The sequence below is a fragment of the Rhinopithecus roxellana genome, chromosome 9, assembly GCF_007565055.1.
Source record: "Rhinopithecus roxellana isolate Shanxi Qingling chromosome 9, ASM756505v1, whole genome shotgun sequence".
Taxonomy (NCBI): Eukaryota; Metazoa; Chordata; class Mammalia; order Primates; family Cercopithecidae; genus Rhinopithecus; species Rhinopithecus roxellana.
The window spans coordinates 51,914,357-51,937,662 of NC_044557.1; the positions used below are offsets into that span (position 1 = coordinate 51,914,357).

Consider the following 23,306-nt stretch of genomic DNA (forward strand, 5'->3'; position numbering starts at 1 on the left):
CGAAGTTAAAGTACCCAAATACCTGAGCAAGAACAAAAGTATATTAAGCCACCATGATCTTCAATGTGAACACAATTTCAGTGTCAGCTCTTACCAATTATTTCAGCATTTTGAAAATTCTTTTGAAAATTCTTTTGAAGAGAATTCTTCCAATTCTTTCAGAACAGGAATCTAAGGTCCCTGCTCACTAGCCATCAACCTTCCTTCTGCTGCCACCAAAACATGGACTGACCTATCCTATAACGTCATAGTGTTTTAATGCCATGGGTATATTCAGAAATAAAAAGAAGAACATCAATTGATCAAGAACATATATTTTATATCCAAACTGAAAAAGAAGATAGAGAATACTCCCTTGGCAATTTAGACAAAAGAATAAAAATCATAAAACATATTGATAAGCCAAAAATGCTGGGGTTCTTGGTACATCTAAATAAATATTTCAATTATCAAATTAGGAGTCCAAATATCACATAGTTTCATTGAAATGACTTGAAAAAACTACTTATTCAACCTTAAATAAATTTTAATTAAGTTAAATTTCTGTACAATGAAATATCATCCTACCCCGGTTAAGGTTTTATCGAAAAGATAGGCAATAATGAATGCTGGGGAGCATTTGAAGAAAAGGGAATCCTTATACACTACTGATGGAAATATAAATTAGCATAACCACAATGGAGACGAGTATGGAGGTTCCTCAAAAAACTAAAAATAGAACTACGATACGATCTAACAATCCTACTGCTGGGCATACATCCAAAGGAAAGGGTATCCGTATATTGAAGAGATATCTACACTCCCTTATTTATTGCAGCACTATTCACAATAGTTAAGACATGGAATCATCTCAAGTGTCTGTCAGTGTGTGAATGGATAAAGAAAATGTGGTATGTATATACAATGGAATATTATTCAGCCATAAAAAATAAAATCCTGTCATTTGCAGCAACATGGATAGAATTGGAAGACATTATGTTAAGTGAAATAGGCCAGGCACAAAAAGATTGCATTGCATGTTCTCACATACGTGGGAGAAAGAAAAAAAAAAAAACCCACAAAGCAAGAACAACAACAACAACAACAACAACAACAAAAAAAAACCACAAAAATAACTTCATGGAGACAGAGACTAGAATCATCTAGAATTATGGTTCCCAGAGGCTGGGAAGGATAGGAGGAGGGAGGTGGGGATAAAGAGAAGGGGTGGCTAATGGGTACAAAATATAGTTAGATACAATGAATAAGAGACAGTAGTAAATAGTACACTAGGGTGACTACAGTTAAAAACAATATATTGCATATTTAACTAAAAGAGTAAGATTGGAATGATCCTAACACAAATAAATGGCAAATGCTTGAGATGATAGCTACGCCAACTACCCTGATTTGATCATTATGTACTGTATGCCTGTATCAAAACATAACATGTACCCTCTAAATGTATAGGACTATTATATATCCATAATAGTTAAAAATAATTTTAAAAAGAAATATTTCACCAAGTACACTTGAGTGCATGCCACTGTGCAAATATAAAAGATAAACTAATATGAAAAAAACTATTGAAATTATAAAACATACCAGACTCATTTTCTTTATTGCCTTGCGATTTTTTTGTTTCCTTGCTAAATATATACATTTTATGTATAATACAGATTGCTCCATTCATTAAGAAATTTAAGGGAGCTTGCTTATAAAAATTAGCTATGCGTCTATAATTTAAAAGAATCACTGATGAACTCATTCTGTGGGAGGGAATAAGTATTTATTATGATCTCTAATACCATTGTTAATTAATATTAAAGCAATATAATATGACATTTAAGGTAATACATTAATTTATTTTTTGAAAATGGGTAATTTCTTCAACATAATATAGGGATTACTGCAATAGTCATCATTACTTTTAATTACCCAATAATTACAGATTCAATGTATCACATATCTATCTGCCAAGAAAGGATATAATTATTTAATATAAAAACAATTGATCTTGACAAGAGTCTAAAATTAGGTAAGAGTTTATAGCATCGAAAATGGTTAAGACATTATATTAATACTAAAGAATAATTATTTTATGTAGTAAGTGTCAGATAAAAATTCATATCTTATAATTTGACCCTAATATAACAGAGTGTGATTTCAGCATGGATTGTTACCACACATTCAAGATTACAAAAGCACAGATGATAGCTTTAATATCATGATGATGGGGATTATACTTCCAAAAATAGTACACTGTTTCAGCTGAGTACCTTGAGCAATAACACCTTAAGAGCAGAGATATGAGAGTAGAAAAAAAAAAAGGCAGCAAGCAAATGAAGTCACCAAGTTTCTAGTTCAAGTGACAATGAGAATGAAGTCTCCAAGCAGACACAGGAAGCAGAGGAGGCATGGTAGGCTAGGAAGGGAAGATGAGGAGGAGTTAACAAGGCTTTAGTTGTTTCACCTAGAAATAACTGCCAGGTATAACACTCTGAAGAGAAAGAGGCACTACCAGTTCCTAAAAAGACACCAAGAAAAATCCAAACCTGAATCAGAACAAGGCTTTGTTCAAAAACAAAAGCAAAATAGCTCCAAACCAAAACAAACAAGGAAAAAAGTTCCTTTGATTTTAAATTATGGGCTGCCTACATAGTTGATCTTTTCTCTGTGATGCTCTATCACAGAAATGCTACTTTAACTTCCATGCGCTGACACCATCATTTTTACTGGTCTGGAATCTGAGCCACTCTGTGCCCCAAAAAAGGCTCGTGTCCTTTTCTACCCCTCCACATTTTTACATCCTCCTGCCAGAGAACAGCAAACAGTTGAGACCCCTTTCCACATGAAGGGCCCAAAGGAATCCTGTGCACATTACTCTTCCATTACCTCCTGACAAAAACCTTCCTCCAGCCGCTTTCTGAAAACAAATCTTTCCATCCCAAGTCCTTCCAATGACCAACAGGAGCTCACAAACCTGGTGGAAATGTACCTTTTCTAGGATTCCACTTCCTTAAATTTAATAACTAGTAATAAGTAGTAATAAGTAGTAATAACTAGTAATACTTCCTTATTATTCTGGCACTAGTCAAGTTAGACATTCAAACAATGTGAACTAATTTGTTTCCCAAGTCCTCAATTTATTTGTATTTTTATGAATTGCATCATATTTTCCAAGAAAGTGAATCAGAAGCTAACAGCTCTCCATTAAGAACAAGAACGTTGTCCATAGCACTTTGTAAAATGCTGTGATGATGAGTACAATTTATTTTATTTTATTATTATTATTTTTTTTTGAGGCGGAGTCTCGCTCTGTCGCCTGGACTGGAGTGCAGTGGCCAGATCTCAGCTCACTGTAAGCTCCGCCTCCCAGGTTTACGCCATTCTCCTGCCTCAGCCTCCCGAGTAGCTGGGACTACAGGCGCCCGCCACCTCGCCCGGCTAGTTTTTGTATTTTTTAGTAGAGACGGGGTTTCACCGTGTTAGCCAGGATGGTCTCGATCTCCTGACCTCGTGATCCGCCCGTCTCGGCCTCCCAAAGTGCTGGGATTACAGGCTTGAGCCACCGCGCTCCGGCAAATCCTGTGTTTTGTTGTATAGTACCAAATTAAATGGAATCCTGTGTTTTGTTGTATAGTACCAAATTAAATGGAATTTGGTACTATACAACAAAACACAGGATTTGCTGGAGGCTTTTGCTTGTTAACTTAAAACTATATTTATTTAAGACAAGGGCATATTATGACTTAAAATAATATAGCATTCAGAAAGAATTGCAGTGATTAGAGGACAGCAGGTCCAAACTATCAAAACTCTATTCCCAATATTTAGAACAAATTTCTAATTGTGGCAGAATACAATCCTTTTATTCTTGATTCTGTTTTCCAAGACGTAGATCAAAGTTAATATTTATGCATCTCTCAAAAGTACTAGGGGAGGTAATGTATTTACGTTTTCAAACTGCTTTGAAGTGTAATCTCAAAGCCTTTATTATTTATAAAGGTTTTCCTGTGTTGATGAAATAGAAAAATTACGACTAACATCATGTTGCAAACATTAGATGGCAAAATTTCAAAATTATGTATTAAATTAGTTTGATATGTCAGAATTAATTAAGTATGTCTGAGTCTAGATAATCCAGGTATTTAAGGTTTAAAAAGAAAAACAGTATGTCTTTTCTCAAGGTATATAGCAGGGCAAGTTCCCCAGATCAAATGTTAAAAGACAGGTTCTGCAACTATGCTGCAGTTCACTTAGCCTTTGACATTTGGTTCCTCTATTTGAGAAAGCAGAGAGAAAAATGCATGCTTGTTTGTCCTATTGTGGAGGGTTGATGTACCATGATCAAACTAAGGAACAAAAATATGTAAATTTTGTGAATATCAAGGATTCTAAAAACACAAATGATTTTTCCCTCCACTGAAAAAATTAATCACTTCTCCCTTTGCTGTCCAGAAAAGTAATGCTGTTGTTTCATAATCTTACGAACTTACTGTGTACTTGTGGTAATAGCACTTGTGACTATGTCTATCTCTGCCGAAGATAAGAATTAAGCTCCTTAGATTAAGAGATTATGCCTTCTGAATCTGTACATGCTTTATCTTTCACTGATAAAGAACTCAATAAAGAGACGAATAAATGAATGACTGATGAACCAATCATTAAAAAGCAAAACTATTAAAAAATAAGAAGAGTTCTTTGATAACAAGAAATTGAAAGAAGTAACTTTGCAGTGAAAACCTTTTTTTTTTTTTTTTTTTATTTAGAACCGTCAGCAGTGGGGAGTTAGTAAACTGTTAACTGGCTCTCTGATGCTGCCCCTCCTACCCAACATAAAAGCCCTAATTTGTGTTGTTTCCTAGTTTCCAGGGTGTAGATATTTCTATTTGGCCAATTTCAAGTTCCTAATATGATACCAATGAACAGAGATTTGGGAAGCAATGTGTACAATATATTCTCATCAGCCACACAACCCACCTCCGTTGCTCATGGTCGCTCTTCCTGTAGTGGCTTCAACTGTACACCTACCTCAACTCCCATTCATATTTTCTTTACTACTTTGAAACTATGTTGCTAAAATCAGGTAAGCAAACCTGACATTGGGCCTTAAATATCTTATGAAATATTGGAGGAGTGGGGTTAAATTAGGTTATATAATTCCAAAGAAAGTTCATGAGACAAATTACTCCATTTCTGGTTGGTGGAATTCATATAAAGTATTCCAGACTACTTAGTTTGGCTCAAGGACCAAAAGAAAGGCGGGTGGGAGCCATTACTTACTCAATTGTGTTTCTGTCCACTTTTCCTGTCATGTTAATGCCATAGAACTGCTGCATGGCAGCTAGGGCAGACTGCATGGTCTCTGCAGAGCGCAGCACTGACATTCTGGGGTCAGTCGGTGGAAGGTAGCCGTACTTTTGTAACCAAACCTGCAATAACAAGTACAGTTTCTTTTAGATCAATTTTATACTTTTACAATAATTTTCTGGTAATTAATGTATACCTATAATAGAGTTTTGAACATTTTCTCCACAAGGGCATACAGTATTTTAAGTGTTTGATCTTTTTGTAATATATATTATATAGGTGAGGTTATTTTAATATAATTGGAGTGACTGTTGTGGATCTTTGTGACATACCTCCTAATGCTAATTGAAAAAAAAAGATTATTTGTTGCAAGCTTATAATGTATAACATACTATAGCAAATACTGGATAAAAACTTAAGATTATCTCTGTCCTCCAGGACCTCAACCTCCCAAACTGAAGGATGCTTTTCAACAGTATGACTCCATTGAGAGGTTTATGTTGCAAGGGGCAGTTATATGCATATAGCACATTAAAAAAGCCGTCTTCCTGAAATTGACCAGTGACTCCAGCTATGACGTGTAGCTTCTTTACAGATAAATCATGTTACTCTATGGCATTTTGAGTGTAAATTCCATAAAACCATTCTATCCAATCATAGCTAGGTATCTTTTGATGACTTTACCATGTAAAGAATATTCTTTCTTCATTTATTTCTGGTGACTCACTTTAATCTAAATCACATAAGTAACCAAGCTTTTCACCTATAGAAGAAATCAAAATCCAACTATCATCTTACGAGTGTTTAGACCTCTCTTTTAAGGTCTCATGATTTTTATCCCCCACCTTCCCTGGTGAAGGGCACTCTGGGAGGACAGAGAAAGAACTCATAGTTAAACTCACATTCTAACTGTGATTGGAGCAAAAATTCAGAGTCATTTAAGGTTAAATTTTACAAGTGAATACAAACGTAGGGCATTTGGGGAAAAAGAAAAAAAAAAAAATGCATGTATCTCCACCAGGGAGCAGATGCTTTCTAGTTTTACAATGCTATGCATTCATTTTAAATGCGCAATCATACGTTCCGGCCACATCCCATCCTGCAGTCCTTTACCTCAATCTTCTACAGGGCTCCGAGATTTCTTGGAGTTTAGTGAGCTACCTCTCAAACTGATAAGGGCCAAGTACTTCTGTCCCTGGCATAAAATAGAAGCCTTGCTATTTAGTGAAAGGTATTTGCCAGCATGTGTTACCCTTCCTACCTCAGTCTATTTATCATATAAATGACCATCCTATGAAATCATAGTTTTTCCCTAATAACTAATATTCTTCCTTTATGAACTTCAACTTCTAAAACAGGAGACCTATTTTCCCAGTGAAAATAACCAGCAAATATAGAAATTAAATTTCACCAAAAGAAACTAATATTAAAGTATCAAAGTCTTAAAATGTGAAACACAAAGTGGAATTTTTCATAGTATTTCCAAAAACTAACCACCTCAAAAGTACAGTACCATAAGCACATCCCCTTGAAAAAAAAAATATTCTAAAACTATTTAAGAAATGAGCAATGCATCACTGTCAGGAAGGTGTATTAGTGAAACTTAATCTAGTAAACTCATGTACCACATAGTAAAAGCATGCCAAGACACTCTTCTCATCTAATCTGTAATGAACAGACTGCCAGGGAAAATATGAATATTCAGTTTCCTAGTTAACAGTGGTGCAGTCTGAAGTAGACTCCACTTTTTTCTGAATGAAGGAGGCAGGGAATATTATTTAATATGAAAGTCAATACCTATTGTTATGTAATTTCTTAAAATTAGAATGTTGTATCTTGATTTTTAATAACATACATGCACCAATATTCTTAAACTGAATGTTTTTTCCATAACACTTTGTTTGCATTCATTTCTTACTTGCTAGAGAGCTGACTTGTTGCTAGGTTACTCATGGGTGCTAAGCTACAGGCAATTACGTTTATGAGGAAAGCAAAGAGAAAACCATTAACAATAAAACCTATGACTTATGTACAGATAGAGGAACTATAAAATATGTAAATGTTAAGTGCATAATGAACAGAATAAAAAATACATATTTGATTTATGCACTAGCCTTTCAAACAAATGTTTTAAAATAACGTGAAAAATGAATTGGGATTTTTCTTCAAGTTTTCTTTTACACTGTCACTTATGAAAGGGAGTTCTTTCTGAATGACTGAGGAGTGGATCATTATTTTTAATTGTAAAATATTGGGAAAGCTATGAGTTCTACCATTTTATGGTCAAGGTTTGTTTTCTGGCTAATCAAGATTGATTTGTCACCTAGGAAGCAAATCTTTCTTCCAAATTACAAACGTAAAATATCTTTTTTGACAAAAAGTTAAATCTATGAAGTAATATTTGAAAATGTATCTTGCCCCTTACCCTAGTATTCTGCTATCCAAGGTTAATGATTTGGCATGTAGTCTTTGCATCTTTTTCACTGTTCTTAAAAATAAATGTTGAGATATAAATATATATGTGTGTATGTGTATCTGTAAACATATATACATATATATTACAGATTATACCATAACCTTCCATCCTCATATGTTTTTACTTGAAATATATCCCTATTTTCATCATTGTCTTAAAATACTTCATCTCCTGGATGACTGCAAATACTAAATTTGTCTCTTGAGATTAGCTGTGCCTTAATGTCTTTTCAATGTTCTCAAATATACATTATGAATAAAGAATCATCCATTCTTGTGTGCACTTGGATGAATGATATATAATTTGTAGGGGTGATGCTAGGATTAACTGAGAATATACAAAGTCCTCAGCATAATTCTTGCTCAGTAAATCGTATTACTATTTTATGCTTACCAACTACCCTGAGTTCTTAAAATCGTTCCTGTTCACCTTAAGATTTGTCCTTGGGATAGGGCAAGATTAAAAATGGTAAGGTTGAACTAGTCATAGCTGTAAGGAAAGACAAACAACATGGGGTAAGGAATCATAGAGTGTTTCAAAACTCTCCAAATCCAAAAGCAAATAAGGTGTGACACATTTGGTAAACTGATTTTTGTTATGTTTTCTTCATTTTGTGCTCACTGGATTGACAAGTGCTTTTGAGAACACTGAAAAAAATATCAAGGGACAAACAAGTTCCTTTAAGGCAAACCTTGACTCTTTACTATCTGGGACTTACCCCACCTCATTATGACCAGAACAACCAACCTCAAATGAAGCAACAAAATCTCACCTTTAATTACATTCCTGTTTTACTAAGTCATCAAACATCTTGCTACCAGGTAGACAAAACCAATTTCCAGCACTTAGTGATTATTCAGTTGGAGGAACAACCAGAAGACTGTTGTTCTCTGCAGAGCAAGACAATATATCAAGCAATAAAAGGTAAACACTTAAATATTAAATGTGGTGCCAATAGATACTGCCTTTACTAGATTATAGCATAAATAAGGACAGGCAAACAAAATTTCAGCAAAATTCATTAAACATGAGTGACAAAAACTGACTTTGTCACTAATATTTCATGTGCCCATACTGTGAAAACCTATGTTAATTGACTGAATTATTCACCCACATATATTAAGCAGTATCCTGAAAAATGATTACATAAAAAATGGAGACAGTAGAAGTTCTCACCACTAAGAGCAAAACTAAGTAGTAATTTTTAAAATATATATATCCTTATTTATTCCTTCAGGCCAATACTACAACCTAGAGAAAAAAAAATTCCGTCTAGCCTTGAAGTTAGTAAGTTTATCAACATCTAACATAAAGTTAGATACTGTTATTAATTTGCTTGATGAAACACAAACGCAAGAACAATTTTTAAACCTCCTCACTGATAGGACATAATATATAGAGAAAACATCTTGAAATACTAACTCTGATTAATTGCAGACATCCTTCCCCCCCCCCCAAAAAAAAAAGGAATAAGTGAATAGGTGATTAAACTAATGAATATATTAGAACTAGAAGAGATACATTTTAGAAATTATAGAAATAATTGAAGGGGAATATAAGGAAGGCTGTGTTAGGATTTTATTTAATCTGAAAAATCACTTTGACAGTCCACAATGCCTATTTGTGACTGAATTAATTTTTTCAGGTTATTTCAAGTAAAGTTAATTTCCAGCTAACGTGGTATGGCAAATGCAAGTTCCTTGTACCCAGTGATTATATGATCCAAAGTACAGTACTCATATGAAAAGGAAAGGGCAAAGGTGATAAATTTATTTTATAGCATTTATTTGGTAAGAATCTCTTCCATTTACTTGATTATATAAACATTTTTATTATTTTGGGAAACAAGTTTTTAAAATTGCTGACTTCTCAAATTTTAACATACTAACAAAATGTCTAAATCTATGATGTTTAAAATATATTCTGATATAATTAACTGACTTTCTCAGATGAAATTCAACTGAAAAAATGCTTTTAACAGATAACTTCTCAATGTTATAAAATGTTAATTTTCATTTTTCAGTATGAGATTTATAAATGCATTTGTTAAATTTTGTTATAAAGCAAAATTAACAATTAAAAGGTGATGACCCCTCTATTTTGTGGCAGTAACAGCTTAAGGACATTTTTTCCTGAAATACCATATATTTGCTGGTTATAAAAACTGGCAGGATTTGTGGCCTACATTTTCTCTTCTAAAAAATGGTTATAAATGTGAATTATAACTACCTATTAACCAAACAATTAAACTCATGTTAGAGTAGTCACTCAGAATTGGTCAAATTGAAGATTCACAGGATAAGTTAACAAGGCAGAAATTAGCCTTTTTCTTCATTCAAAAATCTAAATGGGCTCTAAATCACCATCCCATCCCTAGCATGAATGGATTAGTGTATGAAATTGCACAAATATAATTCAATTCACTTAGAATTTTACCATCTCTTTAATGGCTTCTTAAAATGCAAAGGAAATAGTGGAATAACCAAAAGCTACTCTACAAAACATCTTATCAATTAAGAGGCAACCGTCATTTGGACAGGAAGAGAAGAAAACAGGTGAGTTATACTAAAAGTTGTGATGACCATCATGATCATATTTTATACCTTAACATGAAACTCATTTATGATAGAAGCCAATAACTTAGGGTGTCAAGGCTGTGGAGAGGTTTTCCAATATGTATAAAGTGAATTACACTTCATACTTAGTAGCTGTGGGAGCAAAATCCCTCCAACAGTAATGGCTGAGCCCCAGTGTTAAAAGAGAGCAGTGCCCTTACTTGAAATTCCATTATGTGCTAGTCATCATGCTGGAAAGTTGCAGAGGACTACGATATGCCGTCTGCTCAGATTTTACTGTTTTTTTTTTTTCTTGTAAGTTGTTTAGTTTTTTTTTTTTAAATTATAGTATACATGCACATACACACACACATAAACAGTGACAAAACAAGACCAAAATAAAAGCAAAATACAACCAACAATAAACAATAACAAAGCATGTATATGATACCACAACCCCTGTTTCTGAACTAGACAGAAATTACCAAAAAACTACTTGTAATAATCATTGACATGATTCTACTTTATATCATGATTACCTAAAAATTCACAACAGTAAAATCCCCCTCAAATCTGTGTCTTTTCACACTTGCCAAGTGAAGAGAAATGCTGAACAATGCACCATGTGAACGTTCTAAAGGCACTTACTTGAGTCTGTCATGTGAGTCACAGATTCAACTCAGCTTTATTTACTGGGAGCAGATTCAGTTTCATTGACACCACAAATAAAAAAAAAGAAATTAATCTCAATTAAACTTGCAAAGTGAGGGGTGCAAAATGTCCCACTGAGATGAAGGTACAAAATATCAGAACTTCTTTTTTTTTTTTTTTTTTTTTTTAGATGGAGTCTCGCTCTGTCACTAGGCTGGAGTGCAGTGGTTCAATCTCGGCTCACTGCAACCTCCATCACCCAGGTTCAAGGGATCCTCGTGCCTCAGCCTTCTGAGTAGCTGGGACTATAGGTACGTGCCCCCACGGCTAGAAATTTTTTTGTGTTTTTAGTAAAGATGGGATTTCAACATGTTGGCCAGGATGGTCTTGATCTCTTGACCTTGTGATCCGCCTGCCTCGGCCTCCCAAAGTGCTGGGATTACAGGCATGAGCTACTGCACCAGGCCAACACTAGAACATTTTATAAAATGCACACATCCACACTTACAAGCCTGAGCATAACTGTAGATGAAACTTAATACAAAAAGAAATAAACTTTACTTTTACTTAATATACAGACTTCAAACTTCATACATTCATCACCACCAGATGTCCTGAGGGAGGAGCTGGAGTTCCACAGTGCAGAGTTTCACATTGTCACCTCAACAGTTAGGATGATTCCAGCACAATACAACATACAGCTATTTTTCTGTGCCAGGTTATATGGATTTATGAATTATATCACATTACAAAAAAGAAATTTTATAATACTTTCAAATACGATGAGGAATGACAAAGAAAACATTTTGTGCTATATAGATGTTTGCTGGTTATTTCATAGCAAGGTACTTAAAAGTTGTCAAATTTAAATGAGTTATGTATTTTATTTTACAAAAAGACAAAAGTGCTGTCCTTTCCTGTGAAGACAAGTAGCTGCAAATAGTGTGCTATTCAGTAGCTATTTTGGGATATAAGAAACAAAAATCTTTTAATCTGTACCATCAAGATAAAAGTGATGTTTTTGCAATGCAAGAGAAATTGCTTTTCAAGGAAAGATATGCCATGCCAACTATTTTTAAAGACAGATGTTTGGAAATGTTTCTATCATCACATGACATTACACTAAAAAAGACAGAAATCGGCCGGGCGCGTTGGCTCAAGCCTGTAATCCCAGCACTTTGGGAGGCCGAGACGGGCGGATCACGAGGTCAGGAGATGGAGACCATCCTGGCTAACACAGTGAAACCCCGTCTCTACTAAAAAATACAAAGAAAACTAGCCGGGCGAGGTGGCGGGCGCCTGTAGTCCTAGCTACTCCGGAGGCTAAGGCAGGAGAATGGTGTAAACCCGGGAGGCGGAGCTTGCAGTGAGCCGAGATCGGGCCACTGCACTCCAGCCTGGGCGACAGAGCGAGACTCTGTCTCAAAAAAAAAAAAAAAAAAAAAGACAGAAATTCATGACCTATTCAAACTATCATAATTCCCTACTTTAAAATCCCAGCAACAGAATTTTCCATCTGCCAAAAGAACAGTTGCAGAGAGTTATAAGCCCATTTGTTAAAAATATAAAGATGCAACACCTTTTGATTGGTTTTTAGAATGAACTGATAGACATCAGAGAAAATGGTTAATTTACCTGCTGAATTGTACCAAAAATCTTTACAGAATTGAGGGATAGCATTGCAAACTAAGGCTCATGATTTATAATCAGCTAATGATGCAACTTTTCCAGGATCCTGTGTGGTGTCATTTTTGGCTATGACTATTTTTAAGATAAAGATTATAAATAAACTGATTTTGAAAATGCTGTATTTCAAAGTGTTAAATCAGCATTTTAAAGAATAAGGAAGAGTCAGTCACGGAACTCTCAAAGAAAAAATGATTAATATTTCTACTAAGAGCAAAACAATGTAAATATAATTCATAAATAAATAAAAATTATTTTAAAACACATCTTTAGTTCACCTTAATATTTCTATTATAATGATGTATAATATACATAATTTTAGTGCTTTAGTTCATGAATATAATTATAAGTAAAACAGGGTACATGTTTTAAAAATTAAGATGTACAATAAAAAGTGTAGAGATCATAAAGCTATAGAAACTACTTTATTTCTAAAAATGAAGCTATTTCCTTAAATTCTCTCCAATGTGTCACATTTACTCTCCTGAAAAGGTAAGAAAGCAGTTTATCAATACCTAGATATTAGATTCCATTCTGACTTTGACAATTCTCAAGCTCTTCCTTTTCCATCATGCACTACTGAAGCTGCCCATATCCTACAGAATCAATTTCTTAGAATGCCTTCCAAGCCATGTAAGATTTTGTCTCAAACTATTTGTTTGCTGCTTTCCTCTGTAGAATCTGTTCTTTGGTCACATTGAACTTCTAGTTCCACTCCAAGCAGGTCTCCATAAGAATGACTGCTAGCATGCCTTTACTGCCCATTATGTACCAGGCAATTTACATGCATTATTTTTAATTCTTATAATAACTTCTCATATTCAGCACTATAACCTCTGTAATGACAAAATAAAACCCCAGAAAAAAATAGGTAACTTGCTCAAGGACACATCAATAATAAGAGGAGGAATCAGTATTCAAATAGAGACCTGACTGGCACCAAGCTTGGCTCTGTCTGTTAATTTAGACTGCCTTTTAGAGACAGGAGACCCAGCTGCCTGTCTGTATGCTGGAAAGCCTAGGAGACTCTATTCATATTAAAAAATGAAAAGGCAGACTGTCTGAAAACATACCTACAATAACCAAGAAAGTTCAGGTTTTATGCAAACAAAACACCCCGTTTTGTACCATGAAAGGGCACTGAGCTATGGCTGCATACGTTCTGGGTATAACACTAACTCCTACTTCTAAGGGCTCCTCTAATTGCCAGTGCAAAACAGCCTTGCATGGTCCAATTTGCCCAGCCTAATTAATATTCTTATTTCTACGCTAGAATATTTCACTTATGGCCATTCAGTTTTAAAGTTTAAAAAACCACTGAAACCTTCTTTGCCAGAGACACCTTTTCTTCTCACTTTATTCTTTCACAGCACTTTCTTACTGTAGCCTCAAGGTTGCTAGTATCTACAGCTGACCAGCAACCTTAGTTATATTCTCTAAAATTAACCACTTAAATACAATCTATGCACCTATGACACACCACTTAACTGTAACTCTGACTGCAGACAAATGTCCAGACTCTGAGATCACATTGCTGTTTAAATAAAAAATACAGCAGTCATTCTTAATTTCTTCTTTTTCCTCATCATTAATATCCAATCCATCATCAGGTTTTAGGTACAATTTTATCTTGAATGGAAATACTTATTTCTGCTGCCACTCCATTGTCAAGGAAACAATCATTTCCCACAAGAAACTATAAGATTCTCCAGCTGGCCTCTTGCTTTCATATTGCTACCTTCTCTCTCTTTGCCCAACTAGGGTAAGTTGTCTTTTCTTTAAATTGTGGTTTAAAAAAATATACATAACCTAAATTTATCATTTTAACAATTTTCAAGGATGCAATTTGATGGCATTAAGTACACTGACACTGTTATGCAATCAGCACTACCATCCATATCCTGAACTTTTTCATCACCACAAACTGAAACTATATATAGAAAAGTCCTCAAATAATGTTTTATTCAATGTGGTTTCGTTATAATGTTGATGAGAAAAAAAAAAAAAATCAATTCCCAGCTGGGGCCACTGTTTGTGTGGAGATTGCATGTTCTCCCCATGTTTGTGTGTTTTCTCTGGGTATTTAGGTGTCCTCCTACATCCCAGAAAGATGTGCCTGTTAGGAACTGACATGTCTAAATGACCCCAGTCAGAGTGAGGGAGGGTGTGAGTGAGTGCGCCCTGCAATGGGATGGCATCCTGTCCAGGGTCTGTTCATGCTTTGTGCCCTAAGCTGCTGGATAGGCTCTGGTCATCTGTGATACTAAGCTGGAATAATTGGATATATAATTATCTTAATTTTTATTAATGTTAAATGTATGTATAGCTTACATTTATTTCAGTGTTTAATATCAGAAGTGTTTTGCTCTTTACTTAGAAGTCTGGTGATGGTTTTTGTGACCAGAAATATGCTGTAGGAACTTAACTCTTACTCATATCAATTAGCCTATGGTAAAATTGGTTATGTTACATATCATTTTACTTAAAGATGAAGTTTTCAAGAATGTATCTATGATGGCATTAAATAAAGACTTACTGTGATCATTAAATAACGACTCCACATTATTGCTTCTCCCAGCCTCTGGTAATTAAGTTGACTGCTGAATGACATGGGTTTCAATCCATTTATATGTATATTTTTTCAATAAATACATTGGAAAATTTTGGGGAAAGTTTCAACAATTTGAAAAACCTCACAGATGAACCATATAGCCTGGAAATATCAAAAAACTCTAAAATTTAGGTATGTCATGAATGCATAAAATATATGTGGTAACTCATCTATTTTATCATTTACTACCAAAAAATATACACAAATCTATTATAAAAAGTTAAGACGTATTAAAACTTATGCACACAAACACAGACTATATATGGTGTTTTTCCCAGTTGAGAGAAATGTAAATAAACACAAAGATGCATTATTAAATAATAACTGCATAAAATTAACTGTAGTACGTACCGTACTACTGTGATAATTTCGTAGCCACCTCCTGTTGCTATTGCAGTGAGCCCAAATGTTGTATCTGCTGAAAATGCTATGTGATGCAAATCATCTCTGTGTGAGAAGTTGTCTCTCCACCTAATTGCATATCTCAGTAAAAAGTGATCTCTTGCAGTTCTCACATATTTTTATTGTGTTTATTGCAATACTGTAAACCTTGAATAATACCATGGGACCCATATAAAGTGCTGCTAGTGATGCTGGAAACACTCCCTAAAAGTAGAGGAAAGTCGTGGCATTACAAGAAACAGTTGAATTGTTTCACTTGTAGCACAGATTGATGTCTGCAGCTGAGGCTACCTGTCATTTCAAGGTAAATGAATTCAGAATAAGGACGATTGTTTAAAAAAAAAAAAACAATAAACAAAAAGGAAAGAGAGATAAGGAAATCCATGAGATTTTATTTTGCTGCAGCTACGCCAGTAGGCATAAAAGTCTTGCACTGTTTGCAAAATACCTTTTAATCTCCAATTGAAAAAGGAGCTTGTATGTGGGTGCAGGATTACTCTAAGAAAGGCGTATCTATAGATTATAACATGATTTGAGAAAAACTGAAGTTATTATATGCCAAAATTAAAGCAAAGGGAAGGTGAAGGTTCTAAAGCTGGAGAATTTAATGCCAGCAAAGGATGGTTTGATAATTTTAGAAAAAGGTTTGGCTTACAAAATGTCAAAATAACAGAGTAAGTAGCTTCTGCTGATAAAGAAGCGGAGACTAGTTCTTAGATGTCTTGAAGAAAATCACTGGGAAGAAAACATATTTGCCTGTATACAGTTTTAATGAGATGAAAGTGCCCTATTCTGGAAAAAATGCCACAAAGAACATTTATTAGTAAGGAAGAGAACCAGGCACCAAGATTTCAGGCAAGAAGAAATGGGCTAACTCAACTGTTTTGTGCAAATGTAGTTGGGTTTATGATCAGGACTGCCCATGTTCTAAAAGCTGCTATCCCATAAGCCTTAAAGGTAAAAGATAAACACCAGTTGCCAGTATTTTAGTTGTCTGGACAATGAGAATATTGATTGGTTCCATTGATGCTTTGTCCCTGAAGTCAGGAAGTACCGTGCCAGTAAGGCAAGTTTTTTTTTTTTTTTTTTCATTTTTTTATTATACTTTAAGTTCTTTTATTGTTCTTTACAGTTCTTCTTATATTAGAAAATTTCCTTTGTCACCAAGAACCCCATAAACTCAACATTGAAGGTGTCAAAGTGGTCTACCTGTCCCCAAACACAACGTCTTATCAGGGGGTCATAAAGACCTTTAAGGCTCATTACACACGGTACTCTATGGAAAGGATTGCCAATGCTATTGAACAGATCCCCAACAGACAGAAAATCATGAGAGTCTAGAAGGATTACACCATGAAAGATGTCATCATTGTTATATAAAGAGCCATCAATCTTGAAACAACACATTCTTGCTGCAGAAAACTGTGTACGCAGATGTTGTGCATGACTTCACAGGATTTATGATGGAGCCAATCAAGGAAATCATGAAAGAGGTTGCAGATATGGCAAATAAAAAAAAAAAAAAAAAAAAAAAAAAAAAAAAAAAAAAAGGACAGGGAATGTACTCAAGATATGGATCTTGGAGAAATTCAAGAGCTGATAGATACCACACCAGAATTAACAGAAAATGACTTAATAGCGATGAGTGCATCTGAACCATGCCAGATGAGGAAGAAGACGTAAAAGAAACAGTGCTGGAAAACAAACTGACATTAGACAATCTAGTAGAAGGCTTCGGTTTATTCAAAACTATGGGTTTTTCTATGAAGCAAGCACTGAAACGAAAGCAATCATTGGAGGAAGGATTGAAACCATATAAAAACATTTTTAGAGAAAAGGCAAAATAATTAGAAAATGTATTTCTGTAAAGTTACACTGAGTGTGCCTGCATCTCCTGCTTCCCCTTCCACCTCCTCCACCTCTTCTGCCTCTGCCACCCTTGAAAACAGCAAGACCAACCCCTTCTCTTCCTCCTCCTCAGCCTACTCAGAGTGAAGATGAAGAGGATGAAGACCTTTATGATGATTTACTTCCACTTAAAAAATAAATGTATTTTTTCTTCCATATGATTTTCTTCATAACATTTTCCTTTTGCTTACTTATTGTAAGAATACAGTATATAATACCTATAACATACAAATATGGGTTAATCGACTGTTTATGTTATTGGTAAGACTTCTGGTCAACAGGAGGCTATTAGTAGTTAAGTTTCGGGGAAGTCAAATGTTATACGCCAATTTTTGACTATGTGGGGATCTGTGCCCCTAATCCCTGAACTGTTCAAAGGTAAAATGTATTATTCTACTCTCTCTATGCATTTGACTACTTTAGGCAACTCGTATAAGTGGAATCATTATGATATTTGTCCTTTTGTGTCTGGCTTATTTTATTTATAATAATATTTTCAATGGTCACCCACGTCGCAGTGTGTAGAATGTAGCATTTTCAAGACCAGATAATATCCCATTACTTGTATATACCACATTTTGTTTATTCATTCATCTATCAAAGAATGTTATGGACTGAATGTTTGTGTCTGTCAACATTCATATGTTGAAATCCTAACCCGAAGGTGATAAAATTAGGGGGTAGGGCCTTTGGGAGGGTAATTAGCCCTCATGAATGGGATGCCCTTATAAAACAGACCTCAGAGAGCTCTCTATCCCTCTTTCCACCAGTGAGTATACTACAAGAAGTTGGCAATCTGCAGCCTAAAAGAGAATCTTTCCTAGACCTCCACCAGCCTGGCACCCTGACCTCAGACTTCCAACCTCCAAAACTGTGAAATTTCTGCTCTTTATACACCACCCAGTCTATGATACTTTTTTTAGCAGCCTGAATTAAGTAAGACAAAGAAACAGAGGGCTTCCCTGACTACTTCACCACCCAAACATATAGCACCCAGTTTATGTCTATTGCTGCACTTATTGAGATCACTACATGGTTGCTTTGTTTCTTTATGGTTTTATACTGTATTTCTATCTATTTTGTTCAACACAGTAGGGTCAACACAAACAGCTCCTGGCACATTTTCTGAGCCTGAGTGATGGAATGACAAGGGCTCTTTAAGTGAGGCATCCATGCATTAATGCCAATTGATAATATAACTGTACAAATCACATTTTGCCATTTTCTGCCCACTTGGTTTACTACCTGATTATTTACCACCCCACTCTCCCCCATATACACACACAGCTAGACCCCCAGTAGGAAGTCCAGTGCTCAAAAGGTTATAACAAATCTCATTTTATCACACATATAGCAAAGATTAGCACCTTCCCAGGCACATCTGGGAAAGCTCTAGGAAATATACAGTAAGGTACAATAGGAGGTAATAGTGATAATTTAGACCACTGTTGGGCAAGCACTTAGAGGTGTTTATCTTTGTCTTCTCAGATTCTACCTTCCATCCCCATACCCAGAGATAAAAATCAATGTGGAATTGTTTTACTGCTTGAAAATTGCATTCTGGAAAGTACTGATACTCAATGTAAACAACACACCAAGAGCTTAACATTTATTAAGCCAGGCACTGCACTAATCTCCTTAACACATTAGCGCATATAATTATCACAAGAAGCCTATGAGATTGGTATTATTATCGTCATTTTACAAATGAGGAAACAAGTTGAGAAGGGTTAATCAACTTGCCCAGGGCTACAGAATGAGTAGGCAATATCCACGGATACAAGTGTCATTGTAACTTTGAAACAGCTCTTGCTCTTAACAACCTCCAGGAAACCCAGAAGAGTGGGTAACAAACCTAGCCTTTATTACATAAGATTAAGGATGATCTACATAGGCCGTTCTGGTTCAGAAATCCACTGTCTGGTTTTACACAGCTGAATCTCACCAGTGTACAGGTAGGTCATTTTGCTGGAAGAACAAAATAAAATGCAAACAACAAGTGATATTTTAGAGGTAGATAGCCACAAGGTTGTAAGCTATAAAATATGTTGTAGTTATTATTACTACCATTGTAATCCTGTTTAATTTTTGGTGCATATAGATTTGGGGGCAGAATGCTAGAACCTAGGATGTAAAGGTAAAAAGTAAGGTATTTGTTATCAAGGAGTTCATAGTTCAACCATCAGAGACACAGGCAGATGTTCTGACAGGGGTTTGTATGAGTACTATGGGTGCACACTGATAGAGCTCCAAACCTCATGGGGTAGAGCACTAGGAGAATGGAAATGGAATCTTAAACACAACTTGAAAAGCCTTTCACAAAATGTGAAATCCCTGACTTTGTAAAAAAAAATTCCTCTGCCTCCTTTTCATCTTCAAGGTAACCTTCCTAGACCAGGCTCTCTTTTATTCGTACTTGAGTATTGCAACACTTTCCTAATTGCCTAATTCATTTCCGTGGCTCTATATTCTTTCAATTTTGACCTACCCTACTAAGTATGGAAAGATTAAGTATCCCAAAATATCATTTCCTTTATTTAACTTCCTTGCTCAAAACACTATGATTGCTATGATTACTATCATTTACTTACTGAAATGGTTTAAGATTCTTTATCCTTGCATTGAGTAAACTTCAAAAATTCATACATATCTACCTTAACAAGCTCAATTTTCCTAAAGGCTTATATACTACCTGGGCATTATCCAAACTGGGTCACAGAATGTGCCTCCTGGGCTTCACCTGTGTTCACACTGACCCCACATCTCCAATGTCCTGTATATACCAAAGGGTCTTGACCAATCAAGTCCTAGTCTTCCTTGAAGTCTCTCTCTTTCCTTATCTCTGTTTCTCTTGCCTCTGAGAGCACTTAGTGTATAGATGGCTTGCTGAATAATTAACAAGTCACTACATGAGAGGTAATGGTGTGTGCTGGGTATGGACACAGGCTTTAAGTCTGGAGGACACAGATTCAGGGCCTGAATAAGATGCCTACAAATTATGATCTTGAACAAAGTAAATGGTATTCGCTAAGTTTCAAATTATACATGTACAAAATGAAGATAATGATGATGCTGCCTTACAGGGCTGTGGTGAGAATTCAATAAAATTGTCCCTACAAGAATTCCTAGCACAGGGAATATCATAAAACAGCTCAAAACAGTAGATAAAAATTATATATCTGTCCATGTTGCAGTTATATATCTAACATAACAATATTTCCAACATATTTAAATAATACATGACAATTTTAGGTAACAGATTTGTTAAATTTATTAACAAAAATGTCTATGATAGTTATACCTACTAAGAAGAAAGCGAAACAAACAAAAAATGTCCTTCTGCTACAACATTATTACTGACTACATCTCATGAGCCTCTCTGAGATTTCATCACTTTAGGAAAAGGTCCTTTGAACTGTATCCACTCTTCACCATAAATCCTGTTTTCTATTCCCTGGTTATTGTAGTAGAATATTATATAATCCTAAAGAAGAATCAGATGAATCCATATGAATAGATAGAAAGAGGTGCACATAAAATACTGGTAAATGAAAACACACCTGCATACTTCCATCTATATATTATGCTTGCACATGTATAGATATTTTCTGTATGTTTAGATAAGAAATCATTAAAAACAGTTACCTCCTGGTGAATGAACTTTGTAGGCAAAGGGTTGAAGTAGAAAACTCTACTTCTGAATAAACTTTTCTATGATTATAATTTTTAAAAGATTTAGTAAACATGAAAATTCAGAGGCAAAGTTTTGTTAAAAAACTATTTTTGTATGTATAACATGTTATCTGACAAAATTTTAAAAGATTGCTTGAAATGCTGCATGCTAAATGGATTTGGGGGCTGTTCTTGTGCTGAATAAACAAACATGAGTTCTGTAATTCTTTAGCAGTATCACTGGACTACTAATTCAATAAACACTGTTAAGATCCTCCACACTGACTCTTACATGTTACTCAACTGTGTTTAACTTAGCATGCCATTCTGACTCGATAAATACTGCAGATTAAAATTTGAAACGGGTCAACCTTGTCATCACAAGATGTTTGAGAATGAGAAAAAATGCTTTACAAAATTAATTTAAATGGTTACATTTTTATTCACTTTAAAAATATTCTACCTCATTCAATATTTAATGTTACTCATATATTATAACATTAACACGTAAGGGAAAAAGAATAGAAAATAAGATAATGCCAATGGCAGAATTAATGTAGATTATGTATACTCCACTATCTGGTATAGTTCCCATCCCTCAAAAACTATATTCCAAATATTTGGAAATGATCTGCCGAGTCTAATCTCTCTTCACTTAGAGAATTCATCTTCTCCTGAGAGTAATACTAGTAACTCAACCTCTCTGATTCTAAGAAGCACCTAACAAATTGTAGTTTTTCCATATATGCAAGCTGGTAATGACAACGATGGCAATAACAACAAAAGCAACAACAACAATAATGTCTCCAATACCTAAACGTGATGACTCCTCCATGTGTAGCTCAAGATGAACTCTCTCCAGAACTCCATAAATATCTATGACGTTTTCCAGCAAACATTTACATCTACATGTCTCCATGGGCCTCTCACATTCATCAGGTGTAAAATTGAATCTTTTATCACTTCTCATCTGGCTCCAAATGCAGGCAACATATAGCCCAGTCTTCTGTTATTTATACAGGTAAATGACACCATCCAATCCATCAAATTCCAAATCTGAAAATTATCTAAAATACATTTCTTGTTCTTGTTCTTATCTTTCTCAATTTGTCAACCAGTCTACACACCCAACTGTTTGTGTACAGTGAATAAAGCTAAGACTCATCTCTATCTCACGATCCTGAGGCTCAGCTGGATACCTCAACCTTTTAGTTTTTTTTCCAGTTTATTCATTATATTTTAATGAACAAAACTTGAGTCTAAGCATGGTGTTTAATATGATGTTTTGAAGTAAGTAAATATATGGAATGACTAAATCAATGTAATTAATATTACATTATCTCACATATTTACCATTTATTTGTGATGAGAACATTTAAAATTTACTCTCTGAGCAATTTCCAAGTACAAATTACCAGCTTATCGACTCATCATGTTGTAAACAGATCTCTTGAATGTATTCCTCTTGTCTAACTGAAATGTTGTGTCCTTTGACAAGGACCTTAACCTTTTTAAACTGAGAAACTGTAGTGACCTCTTAACATGTTCCCTATCTCTAGTCCTGATTCAACATCCTGTTTACTGCCAGTGTGATAATCTTTATAGAGCCTTCCAAACACTTGAAGAAGAGAACAGAGAATAAGTGAGCCTCCTTTTCAGTGAAGGAACTATCTTTCTAAATCTGAAAAGGTACCCTCAGATAATAAATTAGTGACAAATTTCATTACTGAATAGATATAAATTTAAATTAAGAAGTAGCAACTGATCTAAGAGGATTTTTAACGCTATTTATTTTCCATTTGCCCTTCTAAGATTTGTTTGTCCTCTTCATCTCTGCAGAGGATAGACAGGTTAACTTCTATGGACTGTACTGCCCAGGATCCCTTGCCTTGACTTTCAGTTGGATTGAGACAATAGGAAGCTCTATCCATAGAGAAAAGAAGACAAAAGAAAGAGCAGGTTGAGATATCCATGCCCCCTCCCTAACCTCGATCTGTTCTCTATGGTGCCACGTTTCTTGGGCAGTTAATTACCTTTCTATGACGCCAGATCT

The 23,306-nt window shown here is 34.9% G+C and overlaps 1 protein-coding gene across 1 annotated transcript in view; it reads right to left on the reverse strand.

The window, feature by feature from the left end:
* Positions 1–23,306, reverse strand: part of MMP16 (matrix metallopeptidase 16) — a 288,332-nt gene that overhangs the window by 152,715 nt on the left and 112,311 nt on the right. The window contains exon 2 of the mRNA XM_010371695.2: positions 5,266–5,414. Coding sequence (XP_010369997.1) covers positions 5,266–5,414 — 149 coding nt within the window. The remainder of the gene's footprint in view (positions 1–5,265; positions 5,415–23,306) is intronic.